This window comes from Vigna unguiculata, chromosome 11, assembly GCF_037176805.1.
Source record: "Vigna unguiculata cultivar grain cowpea cultivar isolate G323 ecotype 2 chromosome 11, ASM3717680v1, whole genome shotgun sequence".
NCBI lineage: Eukaryota > Viridiplantae > Streptophyta > Magnoliopsida > Fabales > Fabaceae > Vigna > Vigna unguiculata.
The window spans coordinates 42393131-42407111 of NC_140802.1; the positions used below are offsets into that span (position 1 = coordinate 42393131).

Below are 13981 nucleotides of genomic sequence, written 5' to 3' on the forward strand. Positions count from 1 at the left end.
TTATAAAAATTTAAAAATAACTATATAATAAAAAAATATAATTTATAAAAAATTAAAAATAATAAAATAATAAAATTACATGTTGTGATGACAACACGGTAAAATGTGACATGAAAGAATAATTACCATCGACTCATTAATAATTAAATTAATAAGTCAAGAGAAGAAAGGTTACAAATTTAAATTTTAAATTTATGGAGTATTTTAATAGATCATGAAAATTGATTAGGGATTCAATTCAGAGTTGTAAAATTGCAATTACAAATTTGTGGTATAATAACAAATACACTAATAAAAATATAACATTGGATTAATCATGAAATTTTTTTCGAATTACAACAAATTAAAAATAAAACACATGACAATTTACGATAGAGTAAGAAAATTTTGAAATGAAAACAATAATAGGTAAAAATAAATGATGTAAAACTTAAATTCACTGGAAAACATAAATTAGAATATAATATATCACATAATAAACTAATAAGTTGAACTAAATGTTAATATTCAAAAACACATAATAAATGAAAAAATATAATATATTGTTTGAAAAAGTACAAAACATCAATCTTCGACTATGAAATGTATTTAAATATTTATTCAATATTTTTAGAAACTTGGTCTTCAAAATACATTAACCATCAAATTATTTTTACTTTAGGTGAAAGTAAAATCAGTAAACTGAATAGAAGAGAATTATTATAAAAAATAGCGGTTAATTTTACAACCATTTTTCACGTGAACTTCTTAATTTTTTTATAAAAAACAAAGTGATAAATAACGAGTGAATTTTGAACAGATAACTTGTTGCTTTTTTAATTCTCTACTTTAATCTATAGAGTACATAGTTTTCCTATTTAGTGTTTTTTTTTTCTGTTTAAAAAGGTTAAATGAAAACATTGATTTACTATATTTTAAAATATTAATTTATATAGATTAAATATATACTTTGAGAGAAAATAATAGAAGATGTTATTGTCTCAATGGGAACGTTAGTGTAGCCAAATCCAATTGGTCTGTTATCTAAAAGGCATGGAACATGTTATTGTCTCAGCCAATAGCGCGGGAGAATCGCAAATACAATCTATCCAATACGCAAAAAACGCGACGGCGCCTCGTCAACGGTAAGAATATTAGTTTAAGCGTGTGTGGATAGAAAGCGTGCCAAACCACCGCGGATTCGAAATCGGAAAATTCTGGAACCACCTAGAGGACGTAGGAGATACCCCACACACCCCACGCAATACTTCCCTTTTTCCCCAACCCCAATTCCACTTGGAAACAAAATATCCAACCGTCCAAAGTTTCTGATCCAACGGTACACAACCTACCGAACCTTCCAGAATTTTAACGGGTTCTTTAAAACACACCACTTCCTTCTTTCCTTCTCAATTCAGTTCAAGAAATTGCCGTAACTTTTGATTCCTTTATCTAAATTCGAGTTCTAATTCCGTTAGGGAAAACAGTTGTGAGCAGAAAATATGGCCGGTAAAGGCGAGGGTCCTGCGATAGGAATCGATTTGGGAACCACCTACTCTTGTGTTGGTGTTTGGCAGCACGATCGTGTTGAAATCATAGCCAACGATCAGGGTAATAGAACTACCCCATCCTACGTTGCTTTCACTGACTCAGAACGGTTGATCGGCGATGCGGCGAAGAACCAGGTCGCTATGAACCCAACCAACACCGTTTTCGGTAAGCACTCTAAAAACATCTTGTAATACCTTGCTTATCTGCAGTTGTCGTCACATTAACTGATTTCTTAGTCATGTTGTCGAGATTTATGTCGATCTAGGTCAAATTCTAATTCTCTCTAATATAACTGCAGTTAGTCTGTATTATTGTCATGATTCTTTTCGTTTTTATATACATAAAGAAAATTAAACTACAGAAGTGAAGTTATACCGTTGTTTTTGTGCTTCTAAAAGAATCTTTGGTTATTCAATTAGATTGCTAGTCGATTTTGGTAGCTGCGTTTATGCTAAGCATTTGATTGGTAGGCGTTTTAGACAAGGTTTATTAAACAATCACATACTTTAACTAGTTTGATTTTGCATGGTTAGTTTGGAGCACTTAATTGAACTGATTAGATTTTGCATGATAAGTAGAAGCACTTAATTGAGCTGTTTTGGGTTCCCAAGATGGTTAAATGATTACTTGATTGAATTACCTGTGCAAAATGCGTCCTCAATTATCAGACAATTTTTTATTTATTTTTTGAATCATTTGCTGATTGTGTTGATTTGATTTGGCGCGTGCAGATGCTAAGCGTTTGATTGGTAGGCGTTTTAGTGATGCTGCTGTACAGAGTGACATAAAATTGTGGCCGTTCAAAGTGATTTCTGGTCCCGGTGACAAACCTATGATTGTGGTGAATTACAAGGGAGAGGAGAAGCAATTCTCCGCGGAAGAAATATCTTCCATGGTTCTAATCAAGATGAAGGAGATTGCGGAGGCCTTTCTCGGGTCTACAGTGAAGAATGCCGTGGTTACTGTCCCTGCTTACTTCAATGACTCACAGCGTCAAGCTACCAAGGACGCTGGGGTCATTTCGGGGCTCAATGTTATGCGTATTATCAATGAACCTACTGCGGCTGCCATTGCTTACGGGCTTGACAAAAAGGCCACTACTTCCGGGGAGAAGAACGTTCTCATATTTGACCTTGGTGGTGGTACTTTCGATGTGTCCCTTCTCACCATTGAGGAAGGAATTTTCGAGGTGAAAGCCACCGCTGGTGATACTCACTTGGGAGGTGAAGATTTTGATAACAGAATGGTGAACCATTTTGTTCAGGAGTTCAAGAGGAAGAACAAGAAGGATATTAGTGGAAATGCGCGAGCATTGAGGAGATTGAGAACCGCATGTGAGAGGGCGAAGAGGACTCTCTCTTCCACCGCTCAAACCACCATCGAGATTGATTCATTGTACGAGGGTATTGACTTCTACACAACCATCACCCGTGCGAGATTTGAAGAGCTGAACATGGATCTCTTCAGGAAATGCATGGAGCCCGTGGAGAAGTGTTTGCGGGATGCGAAAATGGATAAGAGCACCGTCCATGATGTTGTTCTTGTCGGTGGTTCTACTAGGATACCTAAGGTTCAACAGTTATTGCAGGACTTCTTCAATGGAAAAGAGCTCTGCAAGAGCATCAACCCCGATGAAGCTGTTGCCTATGGTGCCGCAGTGCAGGCCGCTATTCTCAGTGGTGAGGGTAATGAGAAAGTTCAGGATCTTCTGTTGTTGGATGTTAGTCCTCTCTCCCTTGGTTTGGAGACAGCGGGAGGTGTCATGACTGTGTTGATTCCCAGAAACACAACCATTCCAACCAAGAAGGAGCAGGTGTTTTCAACCTACTCCGACAACCAGCCCGGTGTGTTGATTCAGGTCTACGAAGGTGAACGTACGAGGACCCGCGATAACAATTTGCTCGGAAAATTCGAGCTCTCTGGAATTCCTCCTGCCCCCAGAGGTGTTCCCCAGATCAATGTCTGCTTTGATATGGATGCCAACGGTATATTGAACGTGTCTGCAGAGGACAAGACCACCGGACAAAAGAATAAGATAACAATTACCAACGACAAGGGTAGGCTTTCCAAGGAAGAGATTGAAAAGATGGTGCAGGAAGCTGAGAAATACAAGGCAGAGGACGAGGAGCATAAGAAAAAGGTGGAGGCCAAAAATTCTTTGGAAAATTATGCGTATAACATGAGGAACACAATTAAAGATGAAAAGATTGCTTCCAAGCTGCCTGCTGATGATAAGAAGAAAATAGAAGATGCTATTGATCAAGCCATTCAATGGCTGGATGGGAACCAACTTGGCGAGGCTGATGAATTTGAGGACAAGATGAAGGAGTTGGAGAGCATATGCAATCCCATCATCGCTAAGATGTACCAAGGTGCTGGTGGTGAAGCTGGTGGTGCCATGGATGAGGATGGTCCTGCTCCTGCCAGTGGAAGCGGTGCTGGACCCAAAATTGAGGAAGTCGATTAAGCAGAACAATTGTGATGGGTTGTTGTTGATTTTGCCAAGACCCTTGGATCTGTTGTCAGAATGTTTTAATTGGAATTATTTACTTTACCTTTTCTCCCTTTTTTTCATTAATGTACTTTTTCCTGTTTCAATGTACACAATGATATGAAGTTTGCTACCCATTTACAGGGTAGCCTTTCAATTATGATTGCTGGAACATTACAAGTAGATGAAAAATGACTTTGCTGCTGTGATTATTTGACTTGGGAACATATACGAGCAACTGTATCAAACAGCAAAACAACCTCTACCTTTACGTATCTTTTGAAACTGTTTGTGTGACCTAAAATATTCAAATTATCACATTTGCTAGTTTAAAATGTTTTTATGTGGCTTAATGCATGGGATGAATGTGGCCCAATGAAAAGATTACACAATTTTAAGAAAAAACTTGAGAAACTTCCCTACAAAACACTATCTTATGTTAACACAAATTTGGTTTTATGGGTTGCTTCTGATTTTTTTTTTCATATTTTCAAATAATAGTTAATTATTGTCAGTGTAATTTTTTTACGCTCACATCTAATAATTGTTTTACTAGAATAGTTGTTAAACAAATTATTATAAAAAAACTTTTTATCTTATCATCAAAAAGGCATAATTATTTTTTATTCATTCTCTTTCATAATATAATTGTTTGGTTTCCTTATTTTACTTTTACCTTCATCATTTTAGTGAACCAACACCTAACTAAAAATATATTCAAGTGCAATTATACAAAACTTCTATATAAAAGCTTCTATGCATGGATGAATTGTCATTAATACAATATTTATTGTCATAGGTAGTTGTCAAAATAATTAGTTTAAAAAGTTGACAATGATTAGTTTTTTTTAATGTCAATAATGTGTAAGAAGAAGAACAAGAATTTTTAAAAAATCACAAGAATAAAAAGATGCAATAAAGAGAAGAGAAGCAAAGTGAGGAAATTTGATTTTTTTTTTTTGAAGTTTTAAGCTTTGCGAAAAAGTTTATTTATACATTTTTATTCCTATATATTCTAAGAGTCTGTTTTTTTTTAATCCGTAAATACTGTAATTTGACTTTTATACTTTTCAATATATATTTTTTTCAATAAATAATTCCACTTTTTATACTTTTTTTACAATAAAAAAAGAAAAGTGGACACATGTGTATGGTGCATGTGTCTTTACTTGTCCATAAAAAAAATTATTTTCTATGTACATTCTCTTCCAATTTTATCCATTTTGGTAATTGTTATTTTAATTTAAAATAATTACATTTGAATTTTTACTCATTAAATGATCATTACTTTTAATTTAATTATTATTTTTAAATTAAAATAATTATTTTATCATTTTATCTTTTAAACTACTATTTATTTAAATTTAGTTATGTTTAAATTAAATTAGTCATTTATAAGAAAAAAAACACACACATATGCGTAATAAATTTCAACTAGTATTCAATAAGAAATAAATAAAAATGTAATATTTTTAAAAGAATCATAAAAAACTATTAAACCCTTTGTTGTGTTTTGTATATACTCATATCTAGAGATGGCAAATAAACCCGTCCCCGTGGGTATTGCCCGAACCCGTTCCCGTTTAGACGGGGAATCCCCGCATTGACTGAGTATGGGTATGGGGAATCCCCGACTTTTTCAGTTGGGTATGGGGATGGGTATGGGGATGTACATATACCCGTCATAATACCCGTCCCCGCCATATCTCCATTCTCGTTTAAATTATTAAAATATTCACAATTAATCAAGTAACCCCTATATATATATATATATATATATATATATATATATATATATATATATATATATATATATATATATATTTTCTATCTTTTATTTCTTTTAATTATTTCATTTGTCATGAAACTCATTCTCATCTCCAATATATTTTTTATCTTATCATAACCTTTATGTAATTATATTAAAATGATGTATGTTAATTAAAAAAAAATTATGCCTCACATTTGAATATTTATATTATTTTTTAATATTTTTATTTATTATAAATTTTCCTTTCACATGAGAATGTTTATACTCTTAATTTAAGGTAATATAAAAAAATTTATTTACTTATTATTATTATTAATTTTTGTTTAATTTGAAGAACTCTTTTGTTTCATTAAAATAATTTTTGTTATTTTTCAACCATTAAGTATATATGTTGATATTTGAAAAGTTTTCTTAATTCTCTAAGATATTTTTCGTCTTATCATACCTTAGTTATACATTTGATTTGATTTTTTTCGATAGTCTCTTAAATTATTTCTAAAACACACATTTGTTAGTTTTTTAATATTTTTATTTATTGTTTTTATTTTCATCATGTAGAATAATATATCGATATATTCTATCTAATTATTTTTTATTTTATAACTCATTATTAATCATAATGTAATTTTTTCACTTTAAATTCTGTTTGAAATGGTTAAAATTATATATATATATATATATATATATATATATATATATATATATATATATAATGATATTTAGGAATAATATATGATAATTCACTACAAGAAAAACATGAAATGGTGACTGATTTAGTCAGTAACCCATATCAGTCACTATTTTTCGTCATTGGTGGTAGTAGTTGATTTATTGTCTGAATCAGTGACTAAATTAGTGACCGATTCAATGATCGAATCGGTACTTGATTTAGTGACCAATTTAATTACTAATTTATTTGTAATTTAATGACAAATTTTTTGGTCACTAATGATATTTCTATTTAATTTTAACCACTTCAAACATAATTTAATAATTAGTTCTCTAAGGTATTTTTCATTTTATCATACCTTAATTATACATTTGATTTCCTTTGTGCGATTTCTTTTGATAGTCTCTCAAATTATTTTTAAAACACACATTTGTTAGTTTTTTAATATTTTTATTTATTGCTTATTTTCATTATGTAGAATAATATTTCGATATATTATATCTAATTATTTGTTATTTTATAACTCACTATTAATCATACTGTAATTTTTTTCACTTTAATTGTATAAATAACTTTTATTTACTACAATATAAAAATTTAATGTAATTGCTATGAATATTTTTTTGTCACTATCCAACATATATTGAAGTTCAAAAGATACAAAATCTATGTCAAAATTTTATTATTATGTTTATTATTTGTTCTTTGTGTCATTTTGATCAAGTGATGTATTATAACTTTTATTAGTGTATAAAAAAGAGATTCATTATAATTTAAAAAATTGAAGTAAAAAACATTTAAAATATATTTTAATCTGAATATTTGTTTTCCTTTTATTATTATGTTTATTATTTGTTCTTTGTATCATTTTGATCAAGTGATATATTATAACTTTTATTAGTGTATAAAAAAGAGATTCATTAGAATTTAAAAAATTGAAGTAAACAAACATTTAAAATATATTTTTATTTGAATATTTGTTTTTCTTTTATATTTTTTGAAATATTTTTTAATTTTATCAACTAAGTTCATCAATGTTGTAGTTTGCAAATTTAATAAATGTTTTGGTTCACATGAAATTTTATTTGGTATTCTAATATAAAATGTAAATAATTATAATTTATTTTAAGGTATTTGACATCGAAGAAAATCCTCCTAATATTGAATATTTCATAATATTATGTTTTCTTTACCGTAATTTTTTTCTTTTATAAAAATTAATATTGAAGTAGTTAGAACACGGGTACGGGTATGGGTACGAGATTATACCCGTTACCCGGTGGAGATGGGGATGGGAAAAAAGTTTGATACCCGTTGGGTTTGGGTATGGGGATGGGGATGAATTTTTTATGCGGGGATGGGTATGGGATAGCAAAACCCGTCCCCGCCCTGCCCCGTTGCCATCCCTACTCATATCTCACATATCATATATTATCCTCACTATTATATTTTATATAAATTATAACCATTAACACTGTCATATTAACTAAGAATGACAATGCAGTCCATATGCTTCGTTTTGATCCGTTCCTCAATTAGTCTATAAAAAAAGTTGACAGAATTAGCCCGTTTCTCATAAGAAATATGAGCTAATTTCTATGATCCATTGTGTATAATGTTTGAATCGTAACATGCGGTCTGCGTGAAAAAAAATATTTATTTTGTATTTTTTCCATCAATGTCAAATTTTAATAACCTTAATTTTATTTAGTTAAATTAGTAAAAATAAAACTTATGACACACTAATCCTCACTCGGTGAATATATTCTCTCTTTAATTCCATATGAATGTCATGTTTTATATATTATTCTTTTGTATTTTAACTTTTTTAATTATAATTTTTTTATAATAAATGTTGAACTCTTGTTCAGTTTATAAGTTGCTGATGAGATGCATTTTAAACTCTCATAGTTGTTGTCTGAGAGTGGTAGAAGTAAGTATATCAAAAGAGATAGCCGAAGAATGACAAAGATGGTTACGTGTTCCAATTATCACGTTGTGATCTGTAAAATAGATACTAAGCATCTACATAGTGTGAAAAGATTGATTTGTGTATAGTTTGTTTTTACTTTCCAATTTGCATTTACAAACAACATTTGGAGTTCGTCGTAAAAAAACAATTAATTGCTAACGTCCCTCATGGTAAAAATTAGTGATCTTCGTTTGTTGATTATCATCTAAGTCTAGAGAATAATATCAGATATCCATTTGTTGATTATCAAGTGCAGAGTATAAATGGAAAGTATAATATTTTATGTAATAAATAAATAAATTATAATTTTAATTAAAACAAAATTAAAATATTGATTATCATATGAATGAAAAATAATTAACATATTTTCAGAATTTTTAAAAAATTTAGTATTTTAAACATTTTTTATTTTTAATTATTAAAATATAATATATGTCGTGACGAATTTTAATTATCAAAATATAATATATTTTAGGACTGTTTTTAATCATAGAAAAGATGATATATATTTTGTTGTATTTTTAATTGTCAAAATATGAAAAATATAATAAAATAAAAGTAATTTTTTTAGCGCTTTTTAAGTACTGGGATTTTTTTCTCTGACAGAAATATTAGTAGTTAAATTTTTTTGTCACAAACTGACATGTGTAATTCTTACAATTTTTTAATCCGTTAAAAATTTTATTTATGATCATTTTTAATTGTTAAAATTTTTAATTTTAACCTTCATAAATTTTTTTTTCTTCCGGTGAATTAAGGGAAAAGACAATTTAAATTTGTATTTTCTTTCAACTTTTTAATACATTTTTCAAGGACAAAATAACGATTAAATTAAATTTAAAAACAGATAATAATTTAATTATGGTATTTGTCCTTAACAATATTATCTAAATTTAAAATAAAAAATTGAAACATAAAAATTGATAATTAAGTCATAACACTTGAGATCAGGTCACAAAGTTAATTGTATTGTGTCTGGTCAGAACACTCACACAAAAAAAAGTTGAAACACGTTTCAATTTTTGTGTATGTAAGAAGAAAAGTATGTTTTTTTAATAGTATTTTAACTTCAAAAGTAATAATAAAATAGAAAATGAAACCAGCAGAAAAGAAGGTGTGAATAACAAAGCCCACCTACTATTTTTGTGTAGTATGAAATTATTGGCCCAAATTCAACTTTACGCGTAACTTTCGTCGAGTGAGATTTTTTTTTTCTCTACAAAGTTCTTAAATAAAATAGTTATAGCTATTTTTGAAACACTAGATACTTTAATTAAAACTATGCTCTGAATTTTTTGAAAGTATCTATTTCCTCTTGAAAACATAAAGTAGTAATATTTTTTAACAATGGTGTAACGTTTCATATCACCATGTCATCACCAAAAATAAAGTAGTACGATTTTTTAACATGTGTTGAGATTCACCAAAAATAAATACCTAGTACAAAATCAAAATATACTCACTCACTCACACCATAATCCACAAAAAATCAAGATAACTTACTACTTTCTATAACCAATATTGAGTTAAATGAAATTAGGGTAAAATATGTTTTTGCTCTCTCAAGTTTTAGTAAATTTTGGAATTAGTTTTTTTTTCGAAACTTTATATCAATTTAGTTTTTAATCTTTAGAAATACGTGAATTTAGTATTTCTTATCAATTTCTGTTAAGTTTATTTAACATTTTAAACGTTTTTTATGATAATATTTGAGTTAACATTGAAGCGAAAATGTGTCAAACGGTGTAAATAATTCAAATACTATCATTAAATGCGCTTGAAATGTCAGATAAACTTAACAAAAGTTGATTAAAATGACTAAATTCACGCATTTTTAAAGATGAAAGACTAAATTGGTCAAAATTTTGAATATAGACTAAATCCAAATTTCACTTAAATTTGAGGAATAAAAACATCTTTAATCTTTAAAACTAAAGAAATATTATTTTAATATTTAATATACAAAACGATATTGAGGTTGCACTCAATAAACATAAAAATACCATGAATAATGACTCATACTCACATATTATCTTAATAAGATTAATTTTGAGTTTTTAAAACTTATTCCATGAGAAACATAAATTTCTTTCAAAATCGATATATCTTTTCTATACGATGTTACACACAATATCAGATTTTAATCAAATTAATTCATATTTACTAAATTAAAATATTTGTCTTTACCTTAAAATCTTGTGCTCATGAAGAAAAACACTCTAGAAAAGAGAGAAAAGAAAATTACTACTTGCACCAACAAAATAGAATTACAAACTGGATCACCTATGATTTTTTTTACATAAATCCTACATATAGAAGACTAAACGTTATTATAATATATATATATATATATATATATATAATTATTTTTTATTATGTATAACCTTTCCAATTTGAAAATAACAACTATTTATCTTTCATTTATATTAAACCTTTTCATTTAACTTACACGGCTGACTTCAAGAGTTCAAAGATAATAATACATTAAAGTTAGGAAACTTATAGTTTAACATTCATCCAAATAAATGACACCAACTTAAGAACTATTTTAATAACATAATAATATCTTGATATTTTAATTTAGCAAAATAAAAAAATCTCATTAAAATATTAATATTTTAAGTTGTTTTTTCATTTTATGGGTATTAACATACCACTCCTCTTAATGATCATGGTTATTTCAAATTTTGTTGACAACTTAAAAAATATAGAGACATCTAAATTTATTAATCATTTATGAGCATATAATTAGATTCAGTATATCCAACCTTCAACATTTTTTTGAAAGATCTAATTTTGATTCCTATACATAAAATAAAAATTGTACAGACTTATGTTTAATAAGTCAAAATTAATGATTAACAAATTGTCAATAAAATCTTGGAGCTATGATTGATTTTTTATTTGAAGAATTTGAAAAAAAAAAAAAGAAATTGAGGTTCACTATTTCCATTAAAAGAATACTAAAAGCTAATATTTATTTATCGATAAATAAATAAATAAAAACAAGCAACAAATATTGATAGAAATCATTTAAAAAAAGATAAGTTTAGGAAAGTAAAAGCTGCAATAAATTATTTAGAAAAACTGAACTTAAACATGTGTATTATTTATTTTGAAATGTCTTGAATTACTACATTGTTATTGTAGTGGGTGCATATTCAGAGGTGAAGATATGCATGGTTTCACCAATCTGCATCGAATTCCGTGGCCTTCAAACGAAGGGATTGGTGCTTCAATTCCCTTCGCCCCCGCCTCTGCTTCCGCATTTCACGAGGCCACGCTCTCATCACACTCACACAACAACACAACACTTTTCTTTTATCATCAAACTGAATTATTACACAATCATTTCTAACCATTTTTCATTTCAAACATTCAGAAACTAAATTTTACATTCAAGAGAAAGCGATGATGATGATGATGATGATGATAACTCTTCAAATGTTGAATGTATTTGTTACTACTACTGGTATATATATTTAGATCAACCTTAGAGAGCAAGTAGTGCATTAAAAAGAAGAGAAAAAAGTGAGTATATATATGATTGTAGTGCAAAAGTGAAAAAAGTCAGAGCAGTGATCGCATATGGTGGTAGTACTAGAACAACAATGTAGTCAGCGCAAAAGCCAGTTTTTGTGCAGGAATTGAATCGAGAATTGAATAGCATGATCACTCTCACTCTCTCTTACCTATCAGGTCCACTTTTTCTCCCTATATATTTTCGTTGACCGTATATGATAGTAGATGTAGCAGTAGCAGTAGCAGTAGCAGCAGAAGAAGCAGCATGCAGAAACATTTATGACACATAAGTCCAACCAATATCCATCAACTTGGTGTTTGCGTTATTATCCTTTCTTTATCTGCATGCGCCAAACACACTCACTGCCACCTTAATTCCAGTAATCTATTTCCGCACGCATCTTCACCGCCACCACCATCCATCCACCACCACCACCCTTTTCGACCCATTGCACTCTTTCAATGTTCAAACCCTTTGTCTGGTTACATCTACGTTTCTGCTTCTGCTTTTTCTGCTTTCTAATATGTTTTATATTTTCTTTTCCTTCTTTTAAGGATTTGGTTTTCAACTTTTGTGCCTGCTTTGCTTATCTAGCAAAAAGAACATTCCGCCAAATATATAAAATCAAATCTTACGCCAATTACCTTTTCCAATGTACACTGTGATTTTCTTTCTCACCTATCTCACCCATGCCTTTTGAGATTATGGAACGATTCCATTCCATGGTAGTGTCATTATTTAAACTATAGAGATGGTTTGAGGATAGCATAAGGGAAATAGTAGAAGAAACTTGTCTAAACAAAAAGTATGAGAAAGAGAAATACCAGTGTTAAAATATTCCAAATCTAACTTTTCGTCATCAACTTCAATAAAAAAAAGATACTACTGATCCCAGAACTTTGACAAGACCCGTTTTCTCTTTTCTGTTGATTTTGACATACGGGTAATATATCGATTCCTAAACGTGGATATTTCTTTGCTTAGACTCGTAAAAGAAAAATGCAGCATAGATATATAGCGTAATGTAATCCATCTTCTGACACTCCGTTTCTCTATAAAGTGTGCATTCAACTTAATTACATTTCCAGATTACGAAAATCACTATCTAAAACCATGCTCAAAAAAGAAGAGTGTATTAGTTTTTCTTATAAGCAAAAATGTGAATTACTAACTTCTATTAATAATTTACACACAGAAGAACCCTTTATATTCGCTTGTTCATATGTATATATATATATACCTTCGAATTTGAATTCGCTAGTTGTTTCACTTTCTTTTCCAGAGGTTGAGAAAAGGCTATATATATACATGTTGACATGGCCACTTGATGTTTCTTTTTGCACTGGTTTCGGTTATTGTTCTCCACGCTGTACGAGTACTTTGAATTTTACAAAACTGGTTCTATTTCCCCACATATAAAGTAGTAATGAAAATTGTATTTGATGCGTTTTTCAATCGATTTTTGGGGAAAAAAGAACTGTGGTGCTAGAAAGCAACACTGTGGCAACAGTAATGACGTTGAATGCGTTGTTACAGTGAAATGAAACGCATTAACAGCTAATGAAGCACTGTTACTCGTAGCTGGTACATGCAACATGACAAAGAAGTGGTGAGAGGCCAGAACTGTTTTTCTTTAGAACCCAATATTTAAGTGTTATATGTCCCATACGTTAGTCCTATGCATGAAATTTTTTTGGTATAATCATAATCATGCCAATTGCATGACACTTTGGAGAAAAAGAAAAGAATGTAGACGAAAATGGACCACAAGAAGGGTGGTCCAATTGGGCCACTCTAGGAGACAAAAAAAGGCATGAGAACACAGAGTGGGAAACAATGGTTTTGGAATAATGGTAATAATTAAGAAGATGAAGTAATGTTGTGACCACTAAAACATTGGAAGTTCACAGTTTCACAGTTTCACAGTCACCTTCAAACTCGTTCTCAGTGAGGCTAGATATATAGGTAGACGTTTCAACCTCATTCATTCATTCATTCATTCATTCATCTCTCTCTCTCTCTCT

The 13981-nt window shown here is 29.6% G+C and overlaps 1 protein-coding gene across 1 annotated transcript; it reads left to right on the top strand.

The window, feature by feature from the left end:
• Nucleotides 1-1372: 1372 nt before the first annotated feature.
• On the top strand, nucleotides 1373-4181 carry LOC114169933 (heat shock cognate 70 kDa protein 2). The gene is made up of 2 exons (XM_028055335.2): nucleotides 1373-1695; nucleotides 2262-4181. Exons 1-2 carry the CDS (start codon nucleotides 1482-1484, stop codon nucleotides 3995-3997), a joined length of 1950 nt encoding a protein of 649 aa, XP_027911136.2. The 5' UTR covers nucleotides 1373-1481; the 3' UTR covers nucleotides 3998-4181.
• The last annotated feature ends 9800 nt before the right edge of the window (nucleotides 4182-13981 follow it).